The sequence below is a fragment of the Lynx canadensis genome, chromosome D3 (genome assembly GCF_007474595.2).
Source record: "Lynx canadensis isolate LIC74 chromosome D3, mLynCan4.pri.v2, whole genome shotgun sequence".
In the NCBI taxonomy this organism is placed as follows: domain Eukaryota; kingdom Metazoa; phylum Chordata; class Mammalia; order Carnivora; family Felidae; genus Lynx; species Lynx canadensis.
In genome coordinates, this window is record NC_044314.2 from 48,529,702 (window position 1) to 48,555,107 (window position 25,406).

At 44.4% G+C, this 25,406-nt stretch overlaps 1 protein-coding gene across 2 annotated transcripts in view; it reads left to right on the top strand.

Annotated features, from left to right (window-relative positions):
- The window catches only part of TMEM241 (transmembrane protein 241), a 118,152-nt gene that overhangs the window by 30,501 nt on the left and 62,245 nt on the right, over positions 1 to 25,406 (top strand). For both annotated transcript variants that reach the window (XM_030336630.2, XM_032595380.1), the window contains exons 5-9: positions 9,638 to 9,715; positions 19,569 to 19,594; positions 21,375 to 21,426; positions 23,264 to 23,312; positions 24,199 to 24,244. In XM_030336630.2, coding sequence (XP_030192490.1) covers positions 9,638 to 9,715; positions 19,569 to 19,594; positions 21,375 to 21,426; positions 23,264 to 23,312; positions 24,199 to 24,244 — 251 coding nt within the window. The remainder of the gene's footprint in view (positions 1 to 9,637; positions 9,716 to 19,568; positions 19,595 to 21,374; positions 21,427 to 23,263; positions 23,313 to 24,198; positions 24,245 to 25,406) is intronic.

Below are 25,406 nucleotides of genomic sequence, written 5' to 3' on the forward strand. Positions count from 1 at the left end.
AATGAGGGGCACCTGGGTGGCTCAGTTGGTTAAGTGTCTGACCCTTGATTTATGGCTGAGGTCATGCTCTCAAGGTTCGTGAGATCGAGCCCCAGCGTGAGGCCTACTTGGGATTCTCTCTCTCCTTTTCTCTCCCCCCTCCCCTGCTCACATGCGCACGCACGTGGACACACACTCAAAATAAATAAATAAGCATTAAAAAGAATACATACATAAATAAAAATGGTTTAAAATGGTAAATGCTATGTGTACATTTTATCTCAATTTAAAAATATATTTAAAAAACCCTCGACTCTGTTAGAGGCTTTCTTGAGGATAATAAGAAGAGGAGGAGATGATAACGGGTTCTCACTTGACTAACGCAGAATTTCTTTGGCTGCTGTAGGACACGCATATTTGTTTTAACTCATTCATATCTATGCATTTCAGTAAAAAGTGTGAGAAAAATAGCAATTCACTGAAAACAGGCCAGTCTGCCCTCTGTTCCGGCCTGTACATTTGTGTCCCCAAGTGAACGAGCTGGAACAAGCCGCTGTCCCTTGGGTCTTTTCTTATTCCCAGGCATCTTGCCAAGGTGGAGGAACCTTGGTGCTTTAAAATGTCCATTTTTCACACAACAAGGCCCCTAAAACACAGGCCAGCTACTTTACGTGATGCACAGAGGAAGGACAGAGATGGCCTCCAAGCTCGTACTGGAGATACACTGGCAAAAGGGGAGTCTGGTCCTCTGCCCTTAGGGGCTTTGCCATATAACGACAATAATAAGATTAATGGAAATAATAGTAACTCATGCAAATCAGCTTATGAATGTATTCATTTGCATGTACATCTTTAAATACCTCACCATCTTCCAGAAAGGATGTGTGGTGGCTTGAAAGAATAATTAAAATAACATAGACTTTTTTAATGAACGGAATTTTACAGGAAATCTAGGTGGAGAATAATAGAAGAACTAGATGAGGCTGCAGAGAGACTTAGTGCATAGACATTCATACTGTAATATCCTACAAAATAAATACAGTTGGGCCTTGAATTTAGTTTTCAGCATTCTGTGGCCAAATGAAAAAGTTACAAGACCCTCAATGCTTGTAGGATAAGAGTGGGGTCATTGCTACACCTGTCGCAAGCATAGTATAATGTATAGAACTGTTGAATCACTACGTTGTATACCCGAAACTGTTGTACCATTGTGTGTCCATGATATTGAAATTAAAGTTAAAAGAAAAACGAGAGTGAGGTCATTGCTGAAGAAGAGCAACGCTTCCTTACTCTCAGGTCCTGTGTCCTCCAAAAAGGTAGACTGGGCCACTTAATGAGGCAGGGTCTTCAACAACATCCTTATAACAAACACAGTGGTAGCCTAGTGTCTAGGATTCTTAGAGTATTTAGGATGCATGATGAAATAGAACAGTTCAGTAGGAGCAGTTCTCTGGGGCTAAAACTGCTACCCTGGTTATCTGGCTTCCTTTGCAGACTGCCCTTAGGCAACCATCCAGGAACATTGTTTCTGGCATGCATGATTTTGATAAAAATTGGGTAGTCAACAGTTCAAAATTACATTCTTTGGCAAAAGCCTGGGGTGCAATTATTTTATCTTGTAGATTAAATCCACACCCACATATTTAAAAATCGCCCAAAGAGAAGATGGGATTGACATTCTTTTACAAAAATTAACAAGCTGACCCCGAGCTCCTGCGTGAAAAAGGGAGTCTCATCCTTGTCTACAGAGTGACCCAAGGCCCTGCCGGTGGGTGGGGCCAACTTCTCCATAGAAAACTATTCTAACTCAGTCCCCACACCTGAACAAATAACAATCAAGCCTTCAAAATTCCACTCTGGACAGCATGGGAATAATGAGAAAATATATTTTTTTTAACTTTTTTTAATGTTTATTTTTTATTTTTATTTTTTAACTTTTATTCAGTTCTGAGAGACAGAGCGCAAGCAGGGGAGGGGCAGAGAGAGAGAGGGAGACACAGAATCCGAAGCAGGCTCCAGGCTCCGAGCTATCATCACAGAGCCCAACACCAGGCTGGGAACTCACGAACAGTGAGATCCTGACCTGAGCTGAAGTCGGCGCTTAACCAACTAAGTCATCCAGGCACCCCTAATGTTTATTTATTTTTGAAAGAGAGAGAGACAGAGCCCAAGCAGGGAGGGGCAGGGAGAGAAGGGGAGACACAGAATCAGAAGCAGGCTCCAGACTCCCAGCTGTCAGCACAGAGCCTGACGTGGGGCTCAAACCCATGAACCACGAGATCACGATCTGAGCCGAAGTTGGACACTTAACTGACTCAGCCACCCAGCTGCCCTGGGAATAATGAAAAATTTTAAATAATAGATACCAACTTCTCTTCACAGCCAGAGAAAAATTTCCCATGGTACATGGATAAAATGTTGAATTTTAAGCTAATGGACTCTAAGAATAAATTAGTTGCAAACTGTACCCCTAGATAACTAACTAAATTGGCTTGCAGTGTAGTTGAATTTGGCTAATTACATTCTGTGTCAAAAATGATGATTTGGGCTTTATAGTAGTTCATCTTGGCCATTTTTCCTGAATGAAAGATGGTAGGACCTTTTGTTGTTGAGGCCATTCCTAGACCCCTGACAATGTGGAAGAACTTACCTATTTTTCTGTTCTCTTTAGCAGCAAGCAAGTATATAGATTTGCTAAAAGTGGTTTTCAAACTATTAAGAGGAAGGTTAAAAAAGAGAACCAAAATATATTCCTCCATTTTCTTATCTGCATAATGGGGGTATTAATAACATCTAGCTGGTAGAGTTATAATGACAATTAAATATGCAAAAGCAGTTAGAATAGCAGCTAGCACATAATAAGCATTCAATATATCTTAGCTATTATTATTGCTAGTATCATTTCTCAGAACTTTTGTCTGATTTGACAAAAAGTAAGTCCTGCTGAACCTCACTTCATAAGATAATAAAGGGCAGGTTTTCTAAAAGAATCAGTCACTAGGGGCTCTCCTGAACTGATAGCATAGTTCAGACTGGGACTTGTACACAGAATTAGAGGCCAAGGAAAATCAGTAATAAAAGTTGCAAACTGCGTTAATAACTGCTTTTCATAGGCCTCTATGGAGGCTGAGCTCGTCAATTGTACAATTACAGGTTTGGGTTTTTTTTAAGTTATTTATTTATTTTGAGAGAGGAGGATAGCGTGTGCATGGGAAAGGCAGAGAGGGAGAGAGGGAGAGAGAGAGAATCCCAAGTAGGCTCTGCACCGTCAGCACAGAGCCTGATGCAGGGCTCAAACTCATGAACTGTGAGATCATGACCTGAGCTGAAACCAAGAGTCAGATGCTCAACCGACTGAGCCACCCAGGCACCCCACAATTACTGTTCCTAAAGCCTGCTAGCTTCTCAGTAGAAAAATGGCTTGAGAAATCCAGAGTTAAATTTTTTAAAATAGCAGTGGAAGCTATCCTTTAAAAAAGGGTAAGAGGGACACCTGAGTGGCTCAGTCAGCTGTGTCCAACTCTTGGTTGTGGCTCAGGTCATGATCTCACAATTTATGGGATTGAGCCCCAAGTCGGGCTCTGTGTTGACATCGTGAAGCCTGTTTGGGATTCTCTCTCTCTCTCCCTCTCTCTCTGCCCTGCCCCCCCAGTCTCTCTCTCTTAGTAAGTAAATACATTAAAAAATAAAAGAAAATTAAAAAGGTCATAGAGCTTACCCTGAGTTCATGTATTTTATTTTTTATTTTATTATTTTTAAAATATTTTATTTTTAAATAATCGCTACACCTAACATGGGGTTTGAACTCACAACCCCCAACACCAAGAGTCACATGCTCTTCTGAATGAACCAGCTGGGTCCCCCTGAGTTCCTATATTTTAGATCATACCAGTTTTCTTACTGGAGGGAGCAGACTGGTGGGATTTGGAACACACCAGTCCTACTGGACTTTGGACAGTTGTAGGGCCAGGAAGGTTACACTGGGGGCTTGCTGTAATTTGGGTTTTGTAGCATCAAGGTTAGGAGCTTGGGCTTTGTAGAGAGCCTGGATTGGAGGCATGGCTTGGCCTCTGAACTCATTGTGAGCTCTCAGCAAGTTTCTTCATCTTCCGAGCATTCGTTTCCTTGTCTATAAATCAAGTGGTAGCACCCACTAATTGAGTTGTTGGAAGGAGTTTGTGTGTGTGTGTGTGTGTGTGTGTGTGTGTGTGTGTGTGTGTGTTTTAATTTGGAAACAAACATTCCAGATGTTTGATCTGGTATTCCAGATCTATGATCTAGTGTAATGAGTGTCTTTGATACCAAATTTTCCCAATGTTTTTTAACATGACGGAATAGAGGGCTTTAAAAAGAATATACCTTCTTTACATGAATTCAAAAGTCCCATGATTAAGACCCATCTCACTTTTAAAAAGTGGGGGGAGCGCCTGGGTAGCTCAGTCGGTTGAGTGTCTGCCTCTTGATCTCAGCAAAGCTCTTGATTTTAGGGTCATGAGTTCAAGCCCATGTTGGGCTCCATGTTGGGCTCCATGCTGGGCATGGAGCAGTGGGGGTGTTTTCCTCACTTTATGCGGAAGATGCACCAAATAAGGTTGAAGGCGATTCCTGGTCACAGCCTGCCTAACCTCGCCCTCACTCTCATTCTCGCAGCCCTTTGGGCCAAATGCAAAGAGGCTGTGACATGAGCAGAGCCCAAAGCAGCCCCCAAGGCCCCAACATGGCAGCTGGGAAGGAGATTTAAATAAAAGAATGCAATTAAAATACTTAGCACTGTGCCCAACACATTGTTGGTAGCTGTCATTAGTGTACTTGAAAATCAATTCTGTGTGTATGATAGATCCTTTTCCAGAATGTGATCAGAGCAGAGTCTAGGGAGATCGAGAAACCTATCCATGGTTTATTAAATCAAGAAAATTAGCCTCCTTGAGGTCTAGAGTTCCTAAATCTGGTGTCCTTTAAAAAGGTCTTCATGGGGCGCCTGGGTGGCGCAGTCGGTTAAGCGTCCGACTTCAGCCAGGTCACGATCTCGCGGTCCGTGAGTTCGAGCCCCGCATCAGGCTCTGGGCTGATGGCTCAGAGCCTGGAGCCTGTTTCCGTTTCTGTGTCTCCCTCTCTCTCTGCCCCTCCCCCGTTCATGCTCTGTCTCTCTCTGTCCCAAAAATAAATAAACGTTGAAAAGGTCTTCATTTTGGGGGGCACCTGGGTGGCTCAGTCGGTTAAGCCTCCCACTTTGGTTCAGGTCATGATCTCATGGTTTGTGGGTTTGAGCCCTGCATCAGGCTCTATGCTGACAGCTCAGAGCCTGGAGCCTGCTTCAGATTCTGTGTCTCCCTCTCTCTCTGCCTGTCCCCTGCTCGTGCTCTCTGTCTCTCAAAAATTAAAACAAAATTTTAAAAAAAGTCTTCATTTTTTATGGGTTTATTTATTTTTGAGAGAGAGAGAGAGAGAGAATGCGCACATGCAATAAGGGTAGGTAGGGGCAGAGAGGGAGGGGACAAAGGATCCAAGACAGGCTCTGCACGGACAGCAGAGAGCCCAATGCAGGGCTTGAACTCATGAACCATGAGATCATGACCTGAGCCGAAGTTGGATGCTTCATCAACTGAGTAACCCAGATGCCCCAAAAGGTCTTAATTTTAAATAAATAGTATCCAGGCTGCCCTTTCATATTTTCATGTAACCCACCCAAGATTTTCTTTGCTATCTTCTCAAGCTGAGAACTAGAAGGCCAGGCCCTAAGTTTGCCAAACATGGCCTAATAGATAAAGCCAGTTAAAAAAAAAATCTCTAATGATCTTAAAACAATAAATATTAATTCAAAATATAAAAATTTAAGAGGAGTAAAAAGAAGCACAAAAGATAAATGAAAAACTAGAAAATAGTAAATATCAAGTATTTTTTAAACCCTTTTTAAAAGTTTTAACTCCAGTGTGGTTAACATACAGTGTTGTATTAGTTTCAGATGTACAATATAGTGATTCAACACTTCCGTACATCACCTGGTGCTCATCATGACAAGTGCCCTCTTTAACCCCTGTCACCTATTTCATCCAACCCCCCACCCACTCCCTTGGTCACCATCAGTGTGTTCTCTGTAATTAAGAGGTTACTTTTTGGTTTATCTCTCTCTCTCTCTTTTTCCCCTTTTGTTTTGTTTCTGTTTTTTTCTTTTTTTGAAGATTTATTTATTTTGAATGAGAGAGAGTGAGTGAGCAGGGGAGGGGCAGAGAGAGAGAATCCCGAGCAGGCTCCTCCCTGATGTAGGGCTCTATTTCATTTACTGTGAAATCATGACCCTGAGCTGAAATCAAGAGTTGGACCCTTAACCAACTGTGCCACCCAGGTGCCCCCCTGTTTGTTTTGTTTCTTAAATTCCACATGTGAGTGAAATCATATGGAATTTGTCTTTCTGTGACTGACTTATTTCACTTAGCATAATAATCTCTAGGTCCATTCATGTCATTGCAAATGGGAAGATCTCATTCTTCTTTATGGCTGAGTAATGTTCCATCACTTATTATATATATGTATACATATATATGTATATATATACCACATCTTCTTTTTAAAATTAAAAATTTTTTAATGTTTATTTTTGAGACAGAGAGAGACAGAGCATGAGGGGGGGGAGTCAGAGAGAGAGGGAGACACAGAATCCAAAGTAGGCCCCAGGCTCCAAGCTGTCAGCACAGAGCTTGATGCAAGGCTTGAACTCACGAACTATGAGATCATGACCTGAGCTTAAGTCGGATGCTTAACTGACTGAGCCACCCAGGCACCCCCACCACATCTTCTTTATCCGTTCATCTATCAGTGGATACTCGGGCTGCTTTCATAATTTGGCCATGGCAAATAATGCTACAATAATCATAGGGGTGCATATATTCTTTCAAATTAGTGTTTTAATGTTCTTTGGGTAAATAGCCAGTAGTGTGATTGCTGGATCATAGGTAGTGCTATTTTTAACTTTTTGAGGAACTTCTGTACTGTTTTCCATAGTGGCTGCACCAGTTTGCATTCCCACCAACAATGCACAAGGGTTCCTTTTTTTCCACATCCTCACCAACATTTGTTGTTTCTTGTGTTGTTGAGTTTAACCATTCTGACAGGTGTGAGATGATATTCCATTGTAGTTTTGGTTTGTATTTCCCTGATGATAAGTGATGTTGAGCATCTTGTCATGTGTCTGATGGCCATCTGGATGTATTCTTTGGAGAAATGCCTGTTCATGTCTCCTGCCCATTTTCTAATTGGATTATTTGTTAAAATAAAGTATGATATTTTATTATCCATTTATTTATTTTTATAAAGTATGATTTTAAAAGGAAAAAACAATTTGAGTTGCACTTTTAATGAAAGATAAATCAAGAGTAGAAAATGTTAAAAAGGCAGGAAAATGTAAGGCAAGAACTCCAAAAGAATAAAAAACAGTGCAAGTTAGAACAAAGTACTAAAATAGGGAAGAGCTACAAAGTTTTAAAAACAAGGTAAAAATATATCCTCCATAAAGATAAAGAACAGATCCATCTGGAAGTAGGCGAGTGACGTGATCTTAAGTGGGTCCTCTAAGCTGGAACAGTTTCCCAGCTCAGGGTCCTCTGTCTAGGCTGCTGAGAGTGGGCTGTCTGTTAATACTGACCACTTTTTGTGTAGTGCTCCCGAACCACTCCTCTATCCTTTACCTACTTGTTTCTGTCATTCCTCCCAAGTGCTCCAGGTCGTAGAAATTGCTATCCCCATACAGAGAAGCAAACTAAGGTTTGGATAAGTGCCTTGCTCCACTAGCCCCTTCTGATGCCAAACCCCATGTGTATGCTTGATCTTTTTCACTTTTCAAGAAATATTGACATCAATACATCAACAATGTATTGTTGTCATCAACAACAGAGACAATAACAAAATCCCACACCCTTTAATCCTTCCCACTCACCATGTCAAGATTACCCATCAGATTCGGAGAGACTGACATTCTTAGCAAACAGCCCAGCAATAGTAAATGTGCAGTGGGTGCTCTGTTTACCTTAATAACCCTCTGGAGTGTTAAGGTTTTGTTTTTTTTTTTAAGTTTATTTATTTATTTTGAGAAGAGAAAGAGACTGAGTGCATGCGCAAGCAAGGGAGCGGGCAGAGACATAGAGGGAGAGAGAGAATCCTAAGCAGGCTCGGTGCTGTCAGCACCGAACCTGACACAGACTCCATCTCACAAACCATGAGATCATGACCTGAGCTGAAAATCAAGAGTTGGACACTCAACTGACTGAGCCACCCAGGCGCCCATGGAGTGTTAAGGTTTTTTTTGTTTTTTTGTTTTTTTTTTATCTCTTCTCCTTTCCCTCACTTTTTTTTGGGTGCAAATTTGATCCCAGTCATTCAAATATTTACCTCAGTTCAGTCTCCTAAATATCTCCTTAATGTGAACACTTTTCTCCTTTTTCACTGCCACTGCTAAGTTCAGGCCGCCATCTTGCCATTCTTTGTATTAATTTCCCATGACTCCTGTAACAAACTACCACATATCAGGTGGCTTAAAACAGCAGAAACTTGTTCTCTCCAGCTGTAGAGAATATCACCGTTATTGTGCCGAAATCCTGGTGTGTCAGCAGGGCCCCACTGCCCTCCAGAGGCTCTATGGGATGATCCACTTCTCGCCTCCTCCAGCTTCTGTTGGCTGCTGGCATTTCTTAGCTTGTGTCCCATCACTCCAGTCTCTGCCTCTGTGGTCACATGGCCTCCTCCTCCGTGTGTGTCAAATCTCTTTCTCTTACAAATATAAGTGTTTGCATTTGGGGCCTACCCAGATAATTTGGGGCAAACTCCCCATCTCAAGATTCTTAATTTTTTTTTTTAATTTTTTTTTTCAACGTTTATTTATTTTTGGGACAGAGAGAGACAGAGCATGAATGGGGGAGGGGCAGAGAGAGAGGGAGACACAGAATCGGAAACAGGCTCCAGGCTCTGAGCCATCAGCCCAGAGCCTGACGCGGGGCTCGAACTCACAGACCGCGAGATCGTGACCTGGCTGAAGTCGGACGCTTAACCGACTGCGCCACCCAGGCGCCCCTCAAGATTCTTAATTTAATCACAATTGCAAAGACCCCTTTTTGCCATGTTAGGTGACATTCACAGGTCCCAGGGATTAGGGTGTGACTGTCTTTTGGGGGGCCATTTTTCAGTCTGCCACACCCCAAGATTTTTGCAACATCTCTGCCTTCTGTCCTCTACTGGGACCCCAAGTTCCTTTAAACACACAGATCAAATCATGTCATTCCCTTGAAACTCTTCAGCGGCCACTTGGCTCTTGGCAGGGTTCTGACACTCTGCTGAGTAAGTGCGCCTTTTTGTGTATTCCATCAGAGCTCTTACCTCGATAGGGACAGTCTCCCTATCACGTATCCACCTTGTACGTGGGATGTTTTTCCTGTGGCACACAGTAGGTGCTTAATAAATATGTGTTGAGCCTCTACATCCACCTCGCCAAGAATAATACTCTAACAGAGAGCACTAATCCACGCAGAAGAGTTTTTGCTGGAGAGGATCATATATGTGAATGCCAAAAGTTCCCACGGATCTTTATTTTTAAGCAGAAACCAAGTATTATGTAATTAAGGGATCAAAGAAAACATTTTCATGCTTATTACATTATTCTGTTTTCTTTCAGGCCATTCCTGTGTTTCTTACTTTGCATAATGTAGCTGAAGTTATCATCTGTGGGCACCAGAAGTGTTTTCGGAAAGAGGTAAATGATAATGCAAAATGCTAGTCTCGCTTCCCTTGCTTTAAATTTCAGAGATGAACTTTTTTTTTTTTTTAATGGCCCAAATTATGTCTTACCTTTTCCTGCCATCTGTTTCCTGTCAGTGGTCAAGACTGCCTGGCAGTCATCACTAATTTCAAGCATCGTGTATTTGACATCTCTTCAGTTCACTGTGCATGTGTGGGAATGCTTGATCTGAATGGCACTCAGCTGCAGGTCTGGGCAGAGCAAGCACCTTGGGATATGAGGAGGAATTTACTGTGGGCCGAGGAATGGGGGTGGGGGTCCTTATTCCCACCCACAATGAACCCCAGGGGCCATAGGGAAACATATCGCAGAGATTCACATAGGGTGTTGGGAGCATTACCCGCCCCCCCGCCCCGGGGGAAATCCCCATTCTTCCCAAGCCCAGCTCTGCCTCACACCAGCTCGAGCAAGTGTCTTTGCTTTCTGTGCCTCCACTGGGGAAAAGGGGACACTAACGACACCTGGCTCATACAGTTGGGAGGACGCAGCGAGGCACATGTGTTAAGTACTTCTGAAAGTTTCTGGCGCCTAGTAGGTATTTATTAACGTTATTAGTGGCGGTTTTAATTTGGTCCTCTTTTGGGAGCTCTTTTTTCTAACATCTGCCCATTTGAGATGGTTTCATATAAAAATGTGGAACTTTCCAACCAGAGAGGCTAGTTGGCCATTCAGGCAGCTCACTTCTTACAGGTGTGTGGGAGAGAGAGGCATCCTTCCCGTGGCCAAGGCCATTCCATACACCTGTGCACCCTGTCATTCCCATCTGCTGCTTGCGGGCAGCTCCATGGACTACCTCCTTATCTTGGATAGCTGACCTCTCTCTGTCTCTGCTGGCTGACTTTCCTCAGCCAGTGGACACACTCAGTGCTCTCAGTCCACCAAGGATGGAGTGGGCCCTGGGAGAACCACCAACACTAACCCAGCTCTGAAAGGCCGTGTTTCTAAAACCAACACTGGATGCCAACGCCGGTGCGCTCTCTTGCCTGTGCACCCCTCTGCCTCCGCCCCACCACGTCCTTGCCCTCCCCCAGCACAGTGTGTGAGGGAGGGAGGGTCAGGTTCAGAGCTGTTCACGGCCTCGTGCCCCTCTCACCCCCAACCTGCTCCTGCTTCTGCCCCCACCATTCCCCTGGAGTTGCTCAGGCTGAAGTCACCGATGGCTGCGTTTATGCGACTTACGTTGGCCTTGTACACCATTCATCAGGTTCACTGCTGCCTTTCCTTGAGTCTCTTGGCCCCCTTGACCTGCTGGTTCTCTTCCCCGGTCTCTGGCTCTTCCTTCTCCCTTTCTTTCGTCTGCCCTTCAGGGTCTCCCAGGGCTCTGTGTCAGGTGCCCTTTGTTCCCATGCACACTCTTTCTGGATAGTCTCACCCACACCCATGGCAGCGCCCCCGCTCCGTTCACTGTGACTCCTGTGTCCCATCTCCAGCCCAGGCCTCTCTCTTGAGCTCAGATCCCCACGGCCTGCTGCCTCTAGCTGTCTGCCCAGCTGTTTCCCGGGCATCTGAAATGCAAAGGGACCAAACCGGAACTGCTGTTTTCCTAACCTGCTTCCTACTTGGCGATCCCATGATCCTGATCATCACCACCCAAGTCAGAAATATAGGGGTTCTTAGAGTCCTGGTTTGGTCGTCTTCCCCCCACCCCTCCACCACACCCTGTTTCTGAATCTGTCCCCTCCTCTCCATTCCCACTGCTGCTGTCACCTTGGTCAGATGCTCATCTGTTTTTCAGGGCTATCTGGCTAGGGGCCAAATGACATCTTGCTCCCCCAAGCCCTTGGGCAGCCAAGTAGGGCCTGGGGTGAGCAGACCTGGCTTGGACCGTCTTTGCATTGTGTGTGTGCCGTCGCCTGCCATCACCTGCCATCGCCTGCCAGGTGTGCAGTAGTGCCTGGCTGCCTTCCCTGCCTCTGCCTCTGCCTCTCCCCCTGCCTCTCCCCCTCACCTTCCTCCACACTGCACGCAAGTGACCTTCTGATACAGATCCGATCACATCCCCATGTACTTGGGGACTACGCATGACCTACACAGAGGCATGTAAAGCTTGTCACCACCAGGATACCATCTACATCTAGGGTTTTAGAAAATCCAGCCACAACCAAACTTCTCATGTTTCCTAGACCATGTCGTGATGTTTTCTTTCTTGTGATCTGTCAGAGAACCTCTTCAATACCATCTCATTTATTCTAAATACGTGCCCACTGTGCCAGGCTCTGAGTCTATAGTAGTGTGGAAGAGGCATGGCCCTACCATTCTGGGCTCCTCGTACGGAGCATCAACCGAGAAGGGAAGACGCTAGACAAATCATTACACCCACCTGCTGGATTGTACGGCCCGAGAGGCCACTCTAGGGAAGTGACATTTAAACACAGACAAAGGCTGAACAGGAGTTCAACAGGTGGGGCAAGGGGAGGGCTCCCAGGAAGAGGAGCCATCTGATGCAAAAGGCCAGATGTAGGAAGGGATTTGGCCAGTGAGGCTGGAGCTTGACAAGAAAGAGAGGGTGGCTTAGGATGAGACTGGAGACAGGACAAGACTTTGAGGCTGGGCTAGGAATGTGGGGTTTATGCTGAGCTCAGTGAACGGCCAGGGTTGGGTGTGAAAGGCCCGAGGGACCGATCAGATTTACAGCGTTGAAAGCTCATCCAGCTGTCTATGGAGGAGAAAGGACTGCAGGAGGTGAGAGGGGACCCTGTGGTGACTCTCGAGGTCTCACGAGGGAGGCTCTCGGTATTTTAGGCTGGTCTGCATGCAGTTGGAGCCTTCCCTGACACCTCAAGGAGCGTGAGCACCTCTCTCTGACTTTATACCTCTCACACCATCTGGCAATTTCCATATTTCATCGATTACATGCTGCTTTTTTTTTCACGTTAAAAAAATACTACTGGAGCACCTGGGTGGCTCAGTCAGTTAAGTGTCCGACTCTTGATGTCAGCTCAGGTCATGATCTCACGGTTCATGAGTTTGAGCCTGGCATCGGGTTCTGTGCTGACATTGTGGAGCCTGCTTGGGATTCTCTCTCTCTCTCTCTCTCTCTCTCTCTCTCTCTCTCTCTCTCTCTCTCTCCCCCCCCCCCCTCTCTCTGCCCCATCCCCTGCTTGCACCTTCTCTCTCAAAATAAATAAACTTTTAAAAAAGTATTCACTACCTATAGTTGGGACGCTTTTACTATCAATGGCCTGCCATGGTCAAATCCTTTCTTTCTTGATAGTATATAAAAGAATGGGGAGTTTTACAATCAGTGGCATCTGAGGTTCAATGAAACGCAGTAGGAGTTTCCCTGGGTCTCTGCCTGCTTTCTCAGAGCCCCCCTTGGCAGGGACCACGTGTTCTCTGCAAAGCGCCGAAGTCCAGCCCCAGAATTGCCAAGCTGAATATTCACTAGCCAGTCACTGAGGTCGAGAAACTCACCAAGAGTTGCTCAGGTTCTGGGAGACTGACTCATGCTTCTTATCTTCAAAGTGGACACCTTTGTTGTGAATTGAAAATGAAGATTCATCTGGTCTAGGGAAGAGATCCAGGCATTTCTACAAGGTATTTCTTCCTGGTGGACAAGTCTGATCATATAGTCAAGGCTGCGCGTAAGAAACAGGGTTAGAGAGTCCTCAGGGGTATCTCCATCAGGCAAAAACCAGGGGCCAGACTTCCAGGCTGAGAGGAAGAAACTGGATAAACGCCAAAATATTTTGAATCTTCATCTCCATTTCATCACTAACACTAAACAGCATTCTTTCTTTTTTAAAAAATTTTAATTCCAGTATAGTTAACATACAGTGTTACATTAGTTTCAGGTTTACAATACAGTGATTCAACAATTCCATACATACATCACCCGATGCTCATCACAAGTGTACTCTTAATCCCCCTCATCCATTTCACCCATTCCTCTACCCACATCCCCTCTGGTAACCATCTGTTTGTTCTCTATAGTTAAGAGTCTGTTTTTTGCTTTACCTCTTTTTTTTTTTAAATGTTTGTTTGTTTTATTTCTTAACTTCCACATATGAGTGAAATCATATGGTGTTTGTCTTTCTCTGACTGACTGACTGCACTTAGATTATACCCTCTAGGTCCATCCATGTTGTTGCAAATGGACAGATTGCATTCTTTTTTATGGCTGAATAATATTTCATTGTATATGTATATGCCACATCTTCTTTAATTCTTTTTTAAAGTTTATTTATTTTCAGGGGCACCTGGGTGGCTTAGTCGGTTGAGAATCCGACTTTGGCTCAGGTCATGGTCTCATGGCTTGTGAGTTCAAGCCCTGCATCGGGCTCTGTGCTGACAGCCCAGAGCCTGGAGCCTGCTTTGGATTCTGTGTCTCCCTGGCTTTCTGCCCTTACCCTGCTCATTCTCTCTCTCTCTCTCTCAAAATAAATAAACATTAATAAATGTTTTTAAGTTTATTTATTTTGAGACAGAGAGAGAACATGAATTGGGTAGGAGTAGAGAGAGAGGGAGAGAGAGAATCCCAAATAGGCTCTGCACTGTCAGCGCAGAGCCCAACTCGGGGTTTGAACCCACAAACTGTGAGATCATGACCTGAGCCGAAACCAAGAGTTGGATGTTTAACCAACTGAGCCACCCAGGTGCCTCAATATGCCACATCTTCTTTATACATTCATCTGTTGGGACACTTAGTTTGCTTCTATAATTTGGCTATTGTAAATAGTGCTGCAATAAACATAGGGGTGCATATATCTTTTCAAGTTAGTGTTTTTGTATTCTTTGGGTAAATACCCACTGGTGAAATTACTGGATCATAGAATAATTCTATCTTTAACTTTTTGAGGAACCTCCGTATTGTTTTCCACAGTGGCTGCACCAGTTTGCATTCCCACCGGCAGTGCATGAGGGCTTCTTTTTCTCCACATCCTCGTCAACACTTGTTGTTTCTTGTGTTGTTGATTTTAGCCATTCTGACTAGTGTGAGCTGATATCTCATTGTAGTTTTGATTTGCATTTCCCTGATGATGAGCAATGTTGAGCATCTTTTCATGTGTCTGTTGGCCATCTGGATGTCTTCTTTGGAGAAATGTCTGTTCATGTCTTCTGCCCATTTTTAATTGGATTATTTGTTTCTTAGGTGTTGAGTTATATAAGTTCTTTATATATTTTAGATACTACTCCTGTATCACATATGTCATTTGCAAATATCTTCCTCCATTCAGTAGCTTGTCTTTTAGGTTTATTGATTGTTTTCTTTTTTTTTTTTTTAATTTTTTTTTTAATGTTTATTTATTTTTGAGACAGAGAGAGACAGAGCATGAATGGGGGAGGGGCAGAGAGAGAGGGAGACACAGAATCGAAAGCAGGCTCCAGGCTCTGAGCCATCAGCCCAGAGCCTGATGTGGGGCTCGAACTCACGAACCGTGAGATCATGACCTGAGCTGAAGTCGGACGCTCAACTGACTGAGCCACCCAGGCGCCCCTTGATTGTTTTCTTTACAAACAACAACATTTCTTGTCAGGGCAAATTAGGAAACAATTGCATGCATTACATACATATTTAGTTATTTTTTAAAAAAAAAACCTTTATTTTGGGGCTCCTGGGTGGCTCATTTGGTTAAGTGTACAACTCTTGATTTTGGCTCAGGTCATGATCTCGTGGTTTGTGAGATTGAGCCCCATGTCAAGCTCTGTGCTGACAGCACATAGCCTACTTGGGATTCTCTCTCTTCCTCTCTCTCTGCCCCTTCTCTGCTTGCACACACACATTCTCTCTCTCAAAATAAATAAACATTAAAAAATATTTTTAAAACCTTTATTTCCTTTATCAACGGAATAAACTATAATGAATTATAGAACATGCAGAGGAAAAATGTCCCAGAAATCAACTGTGATCCTACCTCACAGAGGATACTACTCTATTCTTTCAGACTTTTTTTCTAGGCACATATATAGACATACTTACATAAATGATATACTATCCTATTTTCCTGATCAATTGTCGGGAATCTCTGTTTGTGTCCTCATTCTACTTACATGGAACATGATGTGTTGGCAAGTATCTGTGTGTAAACTTGTAGGTGATTTCTAGTAGGTTGGCATTAAAAGCTGCTCTGTGATGAGTATTGCTGTGATATTTTCTCAATATGATTCACTTTCCTGATCATTTAGCCTGGAGCCTCAACAAAGTGACCAGATATTACCAGGAACACAGCTGTATATGACACCTCTTAGACTTAACCTATGACTCACATTGAGGCCTCTTTTGTCCATTCTGTGTCAGGTTTCACCAGACTCAACTCCAGAAAGGAAGGTTGACCTCCTCATGACCTTGTTCCCAGGTTATGAGAATATACTCCATCTGGAGCTGTGGTTCATTGTCACCATCCCTGTTTTTTTGTGCATGCATGCACAAACACACACACACAGCTTGACTTTTATAAGGTAACGTGTGGTTTGTGGAAATAGTCTTGCTACCTTGCAGATATAGTTGTCACAGTTGAATATTACAATATTGCTACTCATTCTTTTGGTTCAACACTTATTAAGTATATACTCTATATCAAACATTTGGCTGTGGAGGTATAGAGGACACATTGGTCACCCTCACAGAACTCAGCTAAATGGAAGAACCAACAGGTAAACACACTCTGTGATGCCCATGGAATGTCATATGGGCTGAAACGGGTGTGGAGGGACCAGAGGTGACCACTGGTAAGTCTGTTTGGAAGGGTCAGAGGCGAGATTTGAACCCAGTCACACAGATGGTAGGAATTTTCAAAGTGCAGGGAGAAAGGGCACTCCAGTCAGGCAGAGGGAGCAGCAAATGAAGGTAGTGGTTTGAAAGGGCCGGTGAGGTGCCACCACAGGACTGGTGGGCTGGCTGTGGCAGAATAGCATCATAAAAGGTCAGCCTCTGGAGCTAGATCACCCAAACCCAAACCCTGTGACCTTGGACAAGTTAGCTAATTTCTCAGTGCCTTGGTGTCTGCATCTGTAACATATAACCTGAGACTTAATTAACCCAAAATGAAATAAGTCAATAGCTGTAGAGGGCTTAGAACAACACCGGCCCAAAGTAGGTAGCCCTCATGGTAATTTAGCTGACCCTCGGTTATGTTAGCTATTTATTGTTATTTTTGGTGGTATGCCTTTTGAGAAGTTATACTGACCCATTCAGAACACTGAGGTATCACGAGGACTTATCACCGGGTGACTTTGGGACTGAGGAGCCTCAGAAGATGAACACCCTGACATCAACTCCTCAGTTGTTTTCGGAGCCCTAGGAGACGGGGCTCAATAATGCATTTATTGCTTATTTTAATATCCATATCTCAGGTTCTGGCTCCTCTGGCCAGAGGTGTTTATTTATTAAAAAAAATTTTTAATGTTTATTTTTGAGAGACAGAGCACACATGAGTGGAGAAGGGGTAGAGACAGAGGGAGACAGGAGATCTGAGGCAGGCCCCACATTGTCAGCGCAGAGCCTGATGTGGGGCTCTAATTCACAGAACCGCGAGATCATGACCTGAGCCAAAGTCAGACATTTAACTGCCTGAGCCACCCAGGTGCCCCAAGACATGTTTAAAATAAAATAAAACAAGCAGTCTCTCTTCTGAGAAATGGGTGAACTGTTTCAAGCACTGTATTGATTTGCTGCCCTGTGTCGGAAGCCCCTAGACAGACACTTGCTGGGTGAACGTGTTTACTATTCATGGAAGAGCTGGGACGTGCTTTTTGTCCCTGTCTTATTGCTACTTTCCTGCCAAACTGTTGAGATGTTGATTACATTTGGTTCTTTTAATGACACATTTCCCTACTGAAGGGAAGGGATAAGTGTCCCCACCAGGTGGCAGTAGAGTCAAGGTTGGCGTGGCCAGCTGAGGCAGGTTCGGCACACAGATGCAAGCCACTCCTTTGCATACAAACAAGATCTATTTATTAAAACAGTACAAACTGGATTATTTAGTAATGCATGAAAACTGAAGATAGCCTTCATAGCAAAACATGTTTCCTTGTCAGTGGTTCACGTTAAAAAAAAATTGAGATATAATTGACATAATAATATTATATTAGTTTCAGGTGTACAATATACTGGCTGGATATTTGTATGTATTGCAAAATGATCACAATAAGTCTAGTTAACATGCATCACCATAGGTAGTTATACAATTTTTTTTCTTGTGATGAGTGCTTTCAGGATCTACTCTCTTAGCAACTTTCAGATCTGTGATACAGTATTAGTAACTATGGTCACCATGTTGTACGTTACATCCCCAAGACTTATTTCTTTCATAACTGGAAGTTTGTACCTTTTGAGTGCTTTATTTTTAACAGACTTAAAAAAGTGTTTAGTTATTCTTGAGAGAGAGGGAGAGAGAAACACAGAGAGAAAAAAAACGCAAGTGGGTGAGGGGCAGAGGGGAAGGGGTCAGAGAATCTGAAGCTGGCTCTGTGCTGACAGCGGAGAGCCCGATGTGGGGCTCAAACTCATGAATTGTGAGATCATGCCCTGAGCCGAAGTTGGATGCTTAACTGACTGAGCCACCCAGGCACCCCGAGTGCTTCATTTTTAAACAATATGTTCATACTTCACTTTCCCTGAACTAGAATAATAAAAACTACAGTTTGTCCTCAACTAGCAAAGTAATCCTTTTGAAATGACCAGAATTAATCTGTCATTTCCTCTATCAAATGTAGAAAAATCGGGGCGCCTGGGTGGCTCAGTCGGTTAAGTGGCCGACTTCGGCTCAGGTCACGATCTCGCGGTCCGTGAGTTCGAGCCCCGCGTCGGGCTCTGTGCTGATGGCTCAGAGCCTGGAGCCTGTTTCAGATTCTGTGTCTCCCTCTCTCTCTGCCCCTCCCCCGTTCATGCTCTGTCTCTCTCTGTCTCAAAAATAAATAAACGTTAAAAAAAAATTTTTTTTAAAAAATGTAGAAAAATCTATGCTTTTCCTTGCTAGAACTTTTTTCCTGAGTGCAAAGGACTAATTCCCTTTAGATGACTAATAAAAAGGAGAGGCTAAAGGTAGAGTCTGCATTAGAATTTCCTCATTTCAGAGAGCTTTAAATGCCGATTTCCCCAGTCTGCCCTTTCTCTCTTTTTGGGGGCGGTGGGGGGAGTTAACTGTTCTTTCTCCATTTTCATGTTTCTTCACTTATACATCATCCCCGAGGATTTATAACACTGCCCAGAGTCAGAGCCGGATTAATGAAAGGAAAATATAAGGAGATAGATTGGAACAGAAGTTGAACAAGAGCTTAATTTCTCTTCTTACACAGGTCACATCAATTTCTTTCTTTTTTCTTGGTGTGTAAGATATTTGAAGGCTTAGCCCTGGCATCATTTTGGGGTTTTGTGAGTAAACATAATTCCAGTGGTGAGGGTAGTAAAACTGCACACCCAGAGTGCTTTGCCCAGATGATTCAACTCCGGACCTCTGAGTCATTCTTCATGTGGTCCAAGCAGAAAAAGCCCCAAGAAATACTGAGGTGCAGCAAATGCTTAAGGCCCGATAAGCTTACTCAAAACTTATTTGCCTCTGGATCTAAATATTTCCTTTTAGGGGCGCCTGGGTGGCTTAGTCGGTTAAGCGTCCAACTTTGGCTCAGGTCATAATCTCGTGGTTCATGGGTTTGAGCCCCATGTCGGGCTCTATGCTGACAGCTCAGGGCCTGGAGCCCGCTTCGGATTCTGTGTCTCCTTGCTCTCTGCCCCTCCCGCACTCATGCTCAATCTCTCTCTGTCTTCAATAATGAATAAACCTTAAAAACAATTAAAAATAAAATATTTTCTTTTAAGGGGAAAAAGAATTTTTAAATAGTAACTATAAGTCTCTTTATTTTCATACAGAAAACTTCTCCTGCAAAGATCTGTAGGTAAGTTTAAAAAACCTCAAAAACCCACAGCCCTCTAAAATAGAAGATTTAACCTAATTTTAACTGTTGATGATAAACTGTTGCAGATTCCTATTTGAGAGTGGACAGAATTTATTATGTACGCTTATATACCCCTATTTTGTGTCTTATTCTAAATTTTACTCTTTCTCTCTTTGTGTATTTTTTCCCTGAAATATTCTGTTCCTAAGGGGAAAATAACGTGTGCTAGATTTCAGCTGCTGGCGCCCAAACCTTCACTAAGAGTTGTGCGCTGCTGATGGGAGAAGTAAAATGGAAAACATGGGAATGACTTAAAATTTGAAAAGTATTTGTTTGCAACTTAATGGGTTTTTATAATTCCCGTGGTGGAAAAGTGCTGGCTGCAAGGTCAGGGATCTGAGTCGTCGTCTTGGGCCATGGCAAAGTGACTCAGGGCAGACTTCACAGCCCTCTGTGTCTCATCTCCTCGGCTGGAACACGAACCAGGCTGGACCCTCAGGCGGTCCCTGTGCCTCCAGTGTGCTAACTGCCTTGTTCTCTAGCTGCTTCCGGCTTCCTCTACAATAGCCACGAAGCTCATTCCTGAAGATAGGAAACTAACAGACACACGGATTTAGGACTTTTTGTTTTGCTTTTATTACAGGCTGCTACTTGGAAAAAAAATAACAACAACACTGTCAGGACTCATTCTCTTGTTTAAAAGATTAGCAGGTGTTAAAGAGAGGCATTAAAACCCACTAATACCTGATATATTAAGGTATTGCTCAAGGCCCGGTTTGGTGGGAAAACCAGGCGCTGTCTCACACCTGGCTGGCCCCCATCTTCTCTCAGCCCCAAGGGCTGTCTAACACTCACTGCCTGTGGATGGGGAAGGATCCTATATTCTATAAAGTCTTCTACTATAGGTAGACACCCAGTCCATTAGAGTTCTCTTCTCCTTCCACCTGCCTCATCCTATGTGGTCCCAGAAACCCTTCTGACAGCCTCCCTCCACTCACCACACCCTTTGCCTCTGAGTGCCTCAGTAATCTGGTGCCTTGGAGTCTTCTTGAAGCCATTTGTGTGCCTTTTTAAGAGTTGGCAAGGCTTTAGGATGGGGATGGGCTGGAGTAGAGGACCTTCCTGTGACTCAGGATGTTCCCTGTCATCCTGACCTTCCCAGGGTTGTGAGGTCCCAGCTCTGAGGAGTCCTCTGTACCGGTTCCCCTGCCTCGGTCCAGCCGGCCATGCGGGGTGGGTTATGCATATTTGGCAGGAATGCCGTCTGAGTGACGTTGGGTCCTTTCAGGATTTCATATCAGGAGGCACATGATGTACATCTGCCCTCTCATTGGACATGTTAAGTTTGATCACTTGGCGAAGGTGCTGCACCCAAGGTTTTAATGTGCTTTCTTTTGCCCAAGTGCTATAACTATAGTCTGATTGCCCAGTTTTCCACTAGTGTATTTTTGGGCATCTGCAGTTTGAAAAAAATCTCCTTTTATTATCTATTTCACCGGCATCCTGTTTTTCTCCAGTGAGCCAGCTGTGGTTTTACAAATGCCTGTGTCTGGGGAAAGGCCAGCTGAGCACCGGGGAAGAAACTGTCTGGTCACCAGTGGAGCACATGGTTGACAACTACCTACTGGGGTTCTCAGAGGAGGGACGGGGGAACGGGGCTTGGTCTCGTAGGGTCTTGGCCTCATCCGTGCTCCACTCGATGTATTTCAATCTCCACGGTCTCTGGGAAACACTTTGATGTTGAAAAGTGAAGCTGCCTGTTTTATCTCCCTTTGCACAGTGCCCTCTTCCTCCTGGCTGCTGCAGGATGCCTCCCCTTCAATGACTCCCAGGTCAGTTCAAGTGCATTCATTTTGCCTTCCAAGTGTTTTTTACTCTCTGAAGCTTGCATGTATGAGCAGAACTTTCTAGTCCTTCCTCCTAGAATCAGAAGAACCCTAGTCTGTACAAATGCATTTCAAAGCTTCCGGGCCGGTACCTCTTGGCCAGGTTAACATCTTTTCCTCAGGCTATTGCCTTCTCCCCAAGGCTGTGGCAATGCAGCAGAGCTCTGGCCTGTGGGTGCTGTGGTGGGTGCAGTCTGCCCTCTGTAGGTGCTTGGAGGACCCACAAACCAGTGCCCAAGTTGCCTTAGCCTCATGCATTGAGGCAAAGTTGATTTTCCCCCTCAGCCAAGGGCCTCATCTGTAGAGTGATTTTCACTTTGTTATCCTGAGTTTTTCTTTATTAGGCACTGAGGACCCACCCCTACCCCTCAGTACTGTCATCTCATTAGTGGGTCTCTTTTCTTTCTTTTCTCCCCCAGCAATTATTAAGTCCCCATCAAGTGTCAGGCATTGAGCCAGGCTCTGGGGACACAAAGAAGAATTGTCTTCATCCAGGCAAAGTCTAGACAGAGCGAAGGGGAGGGGGACAGATAATAAACAGATAATTACAACACAGGGAGGCCAGAGCTCTGTCCTGGAGAGATACGGGATGTTGTGAGGCACCTAAGAAGACTCAGGGACCCAGAAAGGAGGAATAGCTAACAATTATAGGGAGCTATCTATGTGCCAGGCTCTGTGCCAATGTTTTACAAGTCTTATTTTATTTAAAATCTCACAGTGTTATGAGGAAAGGGACTATTATTATCTCCGCTACAGAGCTAAAGAATAATGAGGCCCCAGGGCACCTGGGTGGCTCAGTCAGTTGAGCGTTCAGCTCTTGATTTTGACTTGGGTCATGATCTCACAGTTTGTGAGTTCACACCCCGCATTGGGCTCTGTGCTGACAGTGAGGAGCCTGCTTGGGATTCTCTGTCTTCCTCTCTCTCTTCCCCTCCCCACTTATGCTCTCTTTTTCTCAAAAATAAATAAATATTTTAAAAAGAAAAGAATAATGAGGCCCCAAAGGTCCCCAGCTAATGAATAAGTGGGGATTTTAGAACTGATACCAGATGTATCTGGTATGATAGCCCTGCTCTGCTATCGGACCGAAATCTTGAAGGGTGAGGAGTTGGGTGGGAGAATAAAGCAGGTGTGGGCACAATCCTGGAGCTGTCCTGAGTATTCTGTGATTCAAATTTAGTGAGCACATCTTATGTGCATGCCCCTGTGCCAATTCCTGCCCTGTGGGAATTTACAGTCTAGTGGATGGTAGAGAAAGAGACAGGTGACAAGTGAAATAGAGCATGTCAGATGAGATAAGCTTCTGTGGAGAAAAATAAGGAAGGGAAGAAGAGAGGGAGTGCCTCCTCAAGTTGGTGGAGGGGGAGCATTCATGCTTGGGGAAGTGCAAATTCTTTCCCTGGAGGGGGTACAGTAGATAGGACTGGGCTTGTCAGAGAGATCCTTGGGTGTCATGAGTTTGAAGTTAATCCTAAAGTCCCTGGGGGACTGGTGAATGATTTTAAGCCATAGGCAACACCATTGGATTAGTCTTTTAGAGACAGTGTGAGGACAGTGTGGAGAATGGGGCAAGGGGTGCTGGAGACAAAGAGCCCTGTTAGGAAGATTTTGTAAGCAACCAGCTGAGAAATGAGGATGGACTGGCCCAACACCCCGAGAGTCCTGTTGTGGAACCCTTGCTTGGCACTGTGCATCCGTTATTTAGGGTTTCCAAGTGCTATGCTGGATCCTGTTTGTCTATACTTACAGCCGCTTTTTTTTTTTTTTAAATCCTGTGTTACAGTTTGATCCAGATGGATATTTCTGGGCTGTAATTCACTTATTCTGTGTAGGTAAGTTTTAAAAGAATGCTTACTTAAATAATTGAGGCTTATTATTTAGACCTTATCATATATGTCCACTTTTCAGTGACTCTGAGCAATAGGAAGATTAAAGACCAGGTGTCCATGGGAATCTACCCCCAAAACCACGAGCACACTTTACACACTGTATGTATGTTCACCAATTTGACAATAAATTATATTAAAAATAAAAATTAAAAAAAAGACCAGGTGTCAAGATTAAAATTACATGGGCATTTTCTGATCTGATTTTCCTGTTTTGGAGTTTTCTTCAAATATTTTCATTTCTGATATAGTCTCCTCTTTTTCTCGACAAACATTAATTAACTCACCATGGCTTGGGCCCCACTTGCTCAAGTCTACTTGCGACATGCCGGTTGGTGTTCTCAAAAAGTGGTGAGGGAGATCCAGAAGTTTGGGTCAGAAACACCCTCTTTCAGCAGTATACCCAAAGAAAAGCAAGGGAGGGAAATAAAAAGCCTGTCTGACTTTATTTCAAATCATACGCTCAATGTTTCCTGTCTGCTGTCGTGGAGGGAAAGCAGTGCCCTGACTTTGTTACACACAGTTCAGAGATCCAGTGTTTCTTTCTCCTGGGCACCCTGCAAAGGAAGCCGAAAGCTTCCTGTTAATTGTCTCCTTCTGCTGATCACGAGCCTTCCTGGCCCAGCACTCTTCTGTACTGAACTTTTATCACAGGGATTGTGGCTTTCACATCCTGGAGCCCTCCAGTGTTGTTGTCGCCCCCTGTCGGCTGTGGATGTCCCTCGTGGGAAGGGCGGCCCTTGTCCATGTGGGTTTCATGCTTCCCTGGAATTGCCTGCAGCCCTTTATGCAGAATGCCCTGTGCCAGTAACACCCATTGCTTCGTTTTCAGGGGCTTATAAGATATTGCAGAAGTCCTGGAAACCCAATGCGTTAAGGTAAACTTTAAAATTTTTTTAAAGTTTATTTTATTTTTTTGAGAGAGAGATAGAGAGCAAGCAGGGGAGGGGCAGAGAGAGAGGGAGGCAGAATCCCAAGCAGGCTCCACACTGTCGGCACAGAGCCCCAAAGGGGTCGGAACCCACAAACCGTGAGATCATGACCTGAGCTGAAATCAAGAATCGGACACTCAACTGATTGCACCACCCAGGCAACGCTAAAGTAAAATTTAATTAATTCATTTATTTTTTTTTTAATGCTTATTTATTTTTGAGAGAGATAGAGACAGAGTGTGAGCTGCGGAGGGCCAGAGAGAGGGAGAGACATAGATTCTGAAGCAGGCTCTACAGAGCTCGATGTGGGGCTCAAACTCATGAACCATGAGATCATGACCTGAGCCAAAATCAGATGCTTAACCAACTGAGCCACCCAGGTGCCCTAAGGTAAACTTTTAAAGTGTGGTGAGTTCTTGTTTGGTTAAAGCAAAGAGGTGAGGCCCATAGTGTCGTGAGCTTGTTCTGTTCAGCCAGAAACTCTGCAAGTCTGGGTTGTGGTCAGGGCACAGCAGCCTGGGGCCCCCAAAGCCATTTGTCCTGCTGTTGGGCTGTTCCAGGCGGGGTCCACCAGCACCTGATCGTATCAATGATGTTTGAAGAGCAGGGGGGTCCTCTACCCTCTCCCTTCAGAGGCAGCGTTCAGATGACATTTTTATAAAAATTGTGTGACTCGCTGCTTTGGGCCCTAGTTAACTTCTTCCAACTCAGAGACCAACTCTTTTTTCTGGTTTCCTCAGCCCCTTCCTAACTTGACTTTGTTTAGACCCAGAAATTCCCCAGTCTGTTCTGGGGTAAAATGAAGCCTCTATTGTGGGCAGTCAACATACCAGCCTTGGCAAATGTAAATGGAAGAGACTGGAGTCCCGGTGTGAGTTGGGCTGCAGCTGGGAGGTCAGAGGCCCTAGACTGGCCTCACTGGCCTCTCGGTTTCAGGGCCCGCTGGTGGGCCTGAAGGCAAGGACCCCTGGGAGAGGGTTATACTCGGAGGCTGTGACTTGGGTCCCTAGAGCACCTTTCCTTCTTTTAATGAAGTGTTTCTGCAGCAAGAAGCCAGTGGAGTTGCCAGATAAAATACAGAATGCCCAGTTAAATTTGAATTTCAGAT